We start from the raw sequence: 9,087 nt of genomic DNA on the forward strand, positions 1-9,087 counted from the left end.
CTATTTAAAATAAATATATAAATATAAAATATAAAAATACAATAATTTTATAGGTGACATTTTCAAAATAAGCCAGTGAAACTTAAGTCATGAGTCATGACCCTGTGGCTGTAATTATATATATATATATATTTTTCTAATTATATATTTTAATGTTATTCCCTCCTATTCTGAGCCGCTACACTCCACCTTCAAATGCTTCTAGACTGGGGCAAACAAGTGTATAAAAAATGGGACCTCCAATGTTCGTCTCAGGGGAGATGGAAATGAAATGATCTGAAAATTGAGGTGGTGCCTTCCAAAAGGGTGGAATCTGAATAAACCCTGTTTTCTTATTGTCCTGCCACAGACTCCTAGAAGCACGCCCCGCTCCTAGGAGTAGAACACGAAAAGTCGCCTCCGCTCATTCTAGAAGATGCTGGCTTCTTCTCGATGATCTGCACAAGAGGCTTCTCCCTTCCTTCTTCACGGCTGTCGTCAGTGTCTGGATTGACCTCTTGTTGAACATCCTCATCTCTCCTGGGCTCTGTGATCTGGAAGTAAGAGAAGGAGCAAGGATGTCAGATTTCAAAGTGGCAACTGTCCAGATATAAAGGTTTTCACATTCTTAGTCAATTCTAACCAGAATTGAGACTCATTTATGATTGGAGTTTTATCTCAAATTCTCCATTCTGAACCCCAGTCCTGAACCATTCATTGTTTTCAAGTGCGATTCTTGGACTTTGGTGACCCTGACTCCAAAAACTACTGAATACACCCAAGGTCAGGCCCAGTAATCTGCTTTATAGCCCAGACTCCAGGTGATTCTGCTCAGGGAGCTGGCATTTGGAGAATGCTGCTTTAGTCTTAACTCACCTTGGTCCTTTGGCACCACTTAAATTCTGAACTTGGAAGCACACTACAGACATCACTGACAAGTCAACATCGTGGACCAGGAGACCTGAGGCCGGATCCCTAACCCTAACCCTGCATCCTAATGTCTATGTTATTATTAAGTTTTCATTTATTTACTTATTTTCTTTCTTTTATTTTTGGCTGCATTGGGTCTCTGTTGCTGTGTGTGGGCTTTCTCTAGTTGTGGTGAGCGAGGACTACTCTCCGTTGCTTCTCCTGACGGCTTCTCTTGTTGCGGAGCACGGGCTCTGGGCGCACAGGCTGAGTAGTTGCGACTTGCGGGCTCTAGAACGCAGGCTCAGTAGTTGTGGCTCGTGGGCTCTAGAGCGCAGGCGCAGTAGTTGTGGCGCACGGGCTTAGTTGCTCCGCGGCATGTGGGGTCTTCCCGGACCAGCGCTCAAACCTGTGTGCCCTGCATTGGCAGGCGGTTTCTTAACCACTGTGCCAACAGGGAAGTCCCTGGATCCTAATGTTTAAATAATACTGAGCCCTAAACTTGGTTAGTGTTATGTGCTGAATGTTTGTGTCCCCCAAAATTCTTATGTTGAAATCTTAAAATCTTAACCCCTAAGGTGCTGGTATTAGGAGGTGGGGTCTTTGGGAGGTTATTAGGTCATGGGGTAGAGCCCTCATGAATGAGATTATTGCCCTTGTAAAAGAGACCGTGCTGTGTTGTTTCTAAGCAACGCGGTCTGTAGTAGGGCAGGTTGAATGGACTAAGACAGCTAGTTTGCAAGATTTAAACCAAATGTTTGCTCAATCCTCTGCCCACATCTAGAACTCTAATGTGTCAGTTGTAATAAGCCATGCTGAAGATGGCATTCCTTAACCTTCAGTTGTTGTGATAAACCCCCTTGACCATAAACGTGAGGGGGAAAAGGTGCATTGTACTAGAGGAATCATTGGTCCAGAAGTGGTGAGTCAGGGGGAATAAAGAGTCACAGGTGATCTGGCCATAGGCAATTTGAAAGTAAATTTGGATGAATATAAAGCTAGTCATAGTTCATCTTTTCTTATTGAACGTGTGGGCTGTTCTATCTAATATCCTGTTTGTAGACATTTACTTTGTTGTAGATAAATGCTAGAACCCATAACCCTGAGGGATGTCAGGCCAAAAATGAATGAAAAAGAGAAACTGGAAACACAGTATATGGAAAACAATCACCATCTCGTCAAAGCTGTTATTTGGACCCAATTGCTTTGGGTGAAATAACTTCAGTGAGACCCATGCGTCTGGGACAAACTGGTTTCCCCGAGGTCTGGTGCCCACGGGCCCCGCGGTGCTGGTGTCTGTGTGTGGCTGTCAGTCCGTGGCTGGCGCAGAGTCGGCATGTGGCTGTGTGCCTGGCTGGCCCCCTTCACAGCGTGAGAGGTGATGCGGGTCCAGCAGTGGGATTCCTCCGATTTCCTCAGTAGACAACACGTCATTCCACCCGCACCTTTGCGCACGCAGACCTACCTTTGCGCAGGCCGATGACCTCAGGCCTGCGTGGTCCTGGGGCCTCTGGGGCAAGAGGGCGCGATCTCTTCCCCACACCCAGAGCTCTGGATCAAAAGCCTGGATCTGGAAAGACAAACAGCCCCTGGCAGTGAGGATGCCGCTGCCTCCCGTTGCCCCGCCTCCGGTTCTTTCTCGTCTGTCCCCAAGTCCCAAACCGAGTCCCCCATGATCCCCACCTCCTCTCCGTCCCTCCCCCTCCCCGAGACCGCCACAGCCCACCCACCTGCTCGCACTCTTCCCGAGTGACCCGTGCCTTCCAGCCCATGGAACGGATGAACTGGGAACGCAGTTTGTGGAACAAGGCATGCTGGGAGCTGTTCTTTCCATAGAGGAACGAAACGATGGCCTGCTTGGGGGCCTGGTTGTTCTCTTCCATGTCGCTGGCCACATAGCTGGGGAAAGACATCAGGTCGCTGTCATCAGGACAGGAAGGGCCTCCACTTGAGATCAGCTTCCCAGAAAAGAGGCAGGCTGAGCATCCTCACACGACCCACCCAGCCCTGCCCAGCGTCACCGGGAGCCGCCCAGTCACCAAGGAGCCACTGCCAGGCAGGACCTTCGGAAGGGTGCCTCTCACACCTTGATGATGAGGACACGATCCAAACCCCCTGTTCCCTTCAACTTGTTTTATGTGCACACACCTCTCTTCCTATGTTGTAGGTACATGTACAGTTCCTGAGGGCAGGAGCTGATCTGATCTGTTTCTGCATTCATCCCTCTCCTAGCAAATGACACATTTAGGGCTTGGTTCATATTGATGCATGAATTAAACAGCCTTTTGTGAATCTCTGTTCCCACCACCTCATATTCCCCAGCATGTAGGGTGTACTTTATAAGGTTTGTTAGATGAATGAATGAATGAATGAACATTTTATCTCATGGCCAAATGCAATACTGATTACCTGGAAGTCTCACAATAACAAACATTTGCCCAATGAAAAGAATTGTGCTGAGTGTTTTGGGAATGCATCGACATTTTGACGAGACCTGCCTTCCACATGGTGTCTAGTCTAGTGGGACCGGGGAAGGGGAAGGGGGGAGATAAGAAATGACTATAGTGCAAAGCATCACATTATAATACAATTTGAACTAAAGTGCCTCTGGGATGCAGAAGTTAGGGAGATCGGGCATCGTGAAGGTTTTGGTGTTTGAACCCACTTTAAGGATAGGGTCGTTTTCTTCAGATAAATGTATGGCAAAGATACCTGGACAGAAAGCTCAATAGAAACTTAGAGGGCAGGGTATTTGGAAGGAGCAGTGAAACACAGGAATAAAGTATCAGGACGGTGTGCTGGAGATTGCAGAGAGGGTTAAATCCCAACGCAGAACTCTGGCCTTGATTTGGCATGTCATTAGCCAATGAAATTGTGTGAAGCGGTCAGACCTGTGTTTTGGAAGGATGTTCAGGCAAATAGAGCCAACTGACTTGGGAGACTTGGAAGAAACATCAGTGGGGAGCATTTGACACCAAATCTGCGCTATGTGATACGGGCCCCGATTGTGGCATTTGTCGTGGGAACGCAGAAACGGAAGATAATCACACTTGGTGCTGATGTGGGAAGACCCGAGACCGGAGAATTCGAACCGGAAACGTCTCAAGTCTGTTACTCGGGGGCAGGATGGTGTCAGTTCTTTCTTCCTCTCCTCTTAGGAAAGTTTTGCGTTTTGCTTTGTTTCTTTCAGTGTTTTAATTGACATTAGGGTAGTTTGTTTTGACAATGAATGCTATAAAAAACAGAACATGGTTTGAAAAAGAAACCACGGTACCGTAATCCTGTCATTTTCACACCTAGAGTCAGTACAAAGGGGTTTAAAAAAATAGATGAAAGGTCAGAGCCCCACGTCTCTCCCTCTGCCCTCCCAGGGTGTTGAATATTGATGGCGGGGATGGAGCAAGGTACTCACAGAGCTATGAAGAAATGGATTCTCTGGAATTGCCAGGGGAAGAGCCCGGCCCAGCTGACATACGCTATCACCATCGACAGGAGATACTGATGGAAAGAGGGGAAAAAACGTAGGAGAGAGGTCACATCCTGGAAGAGGAGAAAGAGTGGGAGGGAGAAGGGAGCAGGGGACGAGGAATGGGTGGTGCCACTTGGAGGAGAGACCCCCGTGTGGGGTGAGCCTGATTATTTGGGGAAGGGGAGAGGACAGAAGGTCAGAGTTGGCGGCGCTCCAAGGATGGGAGGCTGTGGGATTGAGGGCGTGGACTTAGGGCCGCGGGCACAGGACGGTGTTGGATGAACCGGAGCCAAGGCGAGTCCCCAGGAGCTGAGAGGAGAGGGGACTTAGGCAGCAACCACCAAAGGGGCACTCCTGGGGCTCAGATCCCAGAGGGGACCTCGAGGCCCCTGGAGGGAAGTGTTGACAAGGCATGAGGTTAGGAGGGGAGTGGAAACGTGGGTGTAGAAAGCACCCAGCGCGCCCACCTAGAACAGGCGCTGGAGCAGGAATCCATCTCAGTGGGTGACTTACCTTGTCAGATACTTCCAGGTTTTTGTCCCAGGCGAGGAATTTCTTAACGACGGGATCCTCTGTGAAAAAAGGGCAGATGTTGCCAGTGGGAACAGGGCTGTCGTGGGAGCATTCCAGAGCCAAGAGGGTGAACCGCGCCCCCCTGGGGAAATGCCAAGATGTGGCCCAGGGTGAAGCTGACGGAAAGAGGGGAGGGAAGACCATTCACTGTGGGAGGAAAGGGGGTGACTCCCCTTCTGGGGGGGCCGAGTGACAGGGAGTGATGCCCCTTCATCATGCATTCACGTACCTGCAGAGGGCATCAAGATACTCTCAGCCAGTGTCTCAATTGACAGTCATGTCAGGGGGTGAAGATGGCTTGTCAGCCCCTCCTCCCCCCACCCCGAACATGCCAGTAAGATTCAAAAGGCCAGTAAGAGCTAGAGTCTCGGGTACAGTTGAAACCAAGCGCACCTAATCCTGTATCATTTCTAAATCTAACCTAGTCTTGTATCATTTCTAAGTCTAACCTCATCCTGTATCTTTTATGTGTCCCCCGTATCCTTTATCCGTAGACAGTCCGCCAGGGACGGAGAGCGCACCAAGTAGCAGGGAATTCTTTTCCACTGGGAAAGTGTAGTCATGGGAAGTTTTGGTTTGTTTGTTTTTCAAGTATAGGATTGCTGGGCAGGGCGGTGGGTCCTTACCAAGCATCTACTTGAAGACCTTGTGGTGCTCAGGCAGCACTGAAGACACCCGCTGTCGCTTCAGCTTCATCTTGAGCCCACTGAACGACTCCACGACCCAGGTGTCGGCCTCGTGGTGCTCAGGCAGCACTGAAGACACCCGCTGTCGCTTCAGCTTCATCTTGAGCCCACTCAGCGACTCCACGACCCAGGTGTCGGCCTCGTGGTGCTCAGGCAGCACTGAAGACACCCGCTGTCGCTTCAGCTTCATGTTGAGCCCACACAGCGACTCCACGACCCAGGTGTCCTGGGCCTCAGCGGCCGTGTTGCCCTCCACCTCCGCTCTGAACGCCACTGACCTCTTCCTCTTACGGCCGGGGCGCTGAGGCGGGGGGCTGCAACCAGCCCAGGGAGCTGACGAAGGAGAAGAGACTACAGTATGATGCTCTCGTCTTCACTGGTGACCACCCAACCCCACCCCGACTCCGCCTCCCGCCCCGAAGCACCCCCGTGCTTTCCAGTCTCACAGACCGCTGACCTTGCCCCAAGTCATCTTTCCATCTTTCTCTGTCCATATCTACCTATCCCTCCCCTGACTCTTTTTGTCATTTGTCCAGCTTCCCGTCCTCGAAACTCTTTCTCATGGTAGATAATTTCTCCCACCAGGAATAAAAAAAAAGAACCCTCCCCTTGTTTCCTCTCTCCTCTTCTCTCATCCTTGGATCTCATCTCCTAACCCTGTTTCTTGCTCCCCAGGTGTTCCGTGTCCCCAGCTCCTGTGCTCTCCTCCCTCAATCCCTGGCTTTCTGAATGTCTCCTTTCTTTCATAGGCACCTTATGCAGGTGCTCCTTCCTGACCTCTGTACCCTTTCCTCCTTACTGGTCAAATCTCTGAAATTCCTTCTCATGCCAGCTCCCTCACCTGACGGTCCTGGGCTTTCTTCATAGACAGTCAACTCCAGGGGGTACCCTGAAGAGCTGGACTGGGAATTCAGCTCCTCAGCCTGGGAAGTCGATTGACGATTGTCCATGATGTCTCCCAGACTCTTCCCTTCCTCGAAGCCTAGACTCTGCTTTGTCCCAACTCTTCTTCTGCACTTGGGCTAAACACAAGTGGTCGTCCCTTCTCCAAGCTGCGGGGCAACTGTCAGTGGAGAGAAGCTCTGGCGAGATTCTGTTGTCTACTACTGCTGCCAAGCACCAAGGAGTCTGGTCCATCCAATCGGGAAGGTCGGAAGCCTCTGATGTCATCATCGGAGTTTGAAGGAAACCAGTTTGAAGGAAAACACAAGTAACTGTCAGACCTATGCGTGCACTTGTCCCAGAGATCAGGGGTAAATGGTATCTCCTGCCACTGACCCAACCTCTGCCCGTCCTCCAAAACCCCCCTCAAGGTATCCGGACCCCTCAATTTTTTTTTTTGTCATAAATGGCAAAATTTTATTCTTTTTTTTTCTTCGTCTTTATTTTTTATTTTTTTTTGCTTTATAACAAATTTAATCAGTTATACATATACATATGTTCCCATATCCCCTCCCTTTTGCATCTCCCTCCCACCCTCCCTATCCCACCCCTCCAGGCGGTCACAAAGCACAGAGCTGATCTCCCTGTGCTATGCGGCTGCTTCCCACTAGCTATCTACCTTACGTTTGGTAGTGTATATATGTCCATGCCGCTCTTTCACTTTGTCACAGCTTACCCTTCCCCCTCCCCATATCCTCAAGTCCATTCTCTAGTAGGTCTGTGTCTTTATTCCTGTCTTACCCCTATGTTCTTCATGACATTTTTTTTCTTAAATTCCATATATATGTGTCAGCATACAGTATTTGTCTTTCTCTTTCTGACTTACTTCACTCTGTATGACAGGCTCTAGGTCCATCCACCTCATTACAAATAACTCAATTTCGTTTCTTTTTATGGCTGAGTAATATTCCATTGTATATATGTGCCACATCTTCTTTACCCATTCATCCGATGATGGACACTTAGGTTGTTTCCATCTCCGGGCTATTGTATATAGGGCTGCTATGAACATTTTGGTACATGTCTCTTTTTGAATTATAGTTTTCTCAGGTTATATGCCCAGTAGTGGGATTGCTGGGTCATATGGTAGTTCTATTTGTAGTTTTGTAAGGAACCTCCATACCGTTCTCCATAGTGGCTGTACCAATTCACATTCCCACCAGCAGTGCAAGAGTGTTCCCTTTTTTCCACACCCTCTCCAGCATTTATTGTTTCTAGATTTTTTGATGATGGCCATTCTGACTGGTGTGAGATGATATCTCATTGTAGTTTTGATTTGCATTTCTCTAATGAGTAAAGATGTTGAGCATCCTTTCATGTGTTTGTTGGCAGTCTGTATATCTTCTGTGGAGAAATGTCTATTTAGGTCTTCTGCTCATTTTTGGATTGGGTTGTTTGTTTTTTTGTCATTGAGCTGCATGAGCTGCTTATAAATTTTGGAGATTAATCCTTTGTCAGTTGCTTCATTTGCAAATATTTTCTCCCATTCTGAGGGTTGTCTTTTGGTCTTGTTTATGGTTTCCTTTGCTGTGCAAAAGCTTTTAAGTTTCATTAGGTCCCATGTGTTTATTTTTGTCTTTATTTCCATTTCTGTAGGAGGTGGGTCCAAAAGGATCTTGCTGTGATTTATGTCATAGAGTGTTCTGCCTGTGTTTTCCTCTAAGAGTTTGATAGTGTCTGGCCTTACATTTAGGTCTTTAATCCATTTTGAGCTTATTTTTGTGTATGGTGTTAGGGAGTGATCGAATCTCATACTTTTACATGTCCCTGTCCAGTTTTCCCAGCACCACTTGTTGAAGAGACTGTCCTTTCTCCACTGTACATTCCTGCCTCCTTTATCAAAGATAAGGTGACCATATGTGCGTGGGTTTATCTCTGGGCTTTCTATCCTGTTCCATTGATCTATCTTTCTGTTTTTGTGCCAGTACCATACTGTCTTGATTACTGTAGCTTTGTAGTATAGTCTGAAGTCAGGGAGCCTGATTCCTCCAGCTCCATTTTTCGTTCTCAAGATTGCTTTGGCTATTCGGGGTCTTTTGTGTTTCCATACAAATTGTGAAATTTTTTGTTCTAGTTCTGTGAAAAATGCCAGTGGTAGTTTGATAGGGATTGCATTGAATCTGTAGATTGCTTTGGGTAGTAGAGTCATTTTCACAATGTTGATTCTTCCAATCCAAGAACATGGTACATCTCTCCATCTATTTGTATCATCTTTAATTTCTTTCATCAGTGTCTTATAATTTTCTGCATACAGGTCTTTTGTCTCCTTAGGTAGGTTTATTCCTAGATATTTTATTCTTTTTGTTGCAATGGTAAATGGGAGTGTTTCCTTGATTTCACTTTCAGAGTTTTCATCATTAGTATATAGGAATGCCAGAGATTTCTGTGCATTAATTTTGTATCCTGCTACTTTACCAAATTCATTGATTAGCTCTAGTAGTTTTCTGGTAGCATCTTTAGGATTCTCTATGTATAGTATCATGTCATCTGCAAACAGTGACAGCTTTACTTCTTCTTTTCCGATTTGGA

General features: G+C 47.4%; 1 protein-coding gene across 1 annotated transcript; it reads right to left on the reverse strand.

Moving 5' to 3' along the window:
- Positions 1-353: 353 nt before the first annotated feature.
- On the reverse strand, positions 354-6,566 carry LOC307055628 (speedy protein E4-like; the record flags this gene model as incomplete). The annotated part of the gene is made up of 7 exons (XM_079707830.1): positions 354-533; positions 2,354-2,458; positions 2,619-2,787; positions 4,301-4,386; positions 4,871-4,929; positions 5,728-5,949; positions 6,458-6,566. 7 exons carry the CDS (start codon positions 6,564-6,566, stop codon positions 354-356), a joined length of 930 nt encoding a protein of 309 aa, XP_079563956.1.
- Between the last annotated feature and the right edge of the window lie 2,521 nt (positions 6,567-9,087).

This window comes from Hyperoodon ampullatus, assembly GCF_949752795.1.
Source record: "Hyperoodon ampullatus genome assembly, chromosome: 7".
Taxonomy (NCBI): Eukaryota; Metazoa; Chordata; class Mammalia; order Artiodactyla; family Ziphiidae; genus Hyperoodon; species Hyperoodon ampullatus.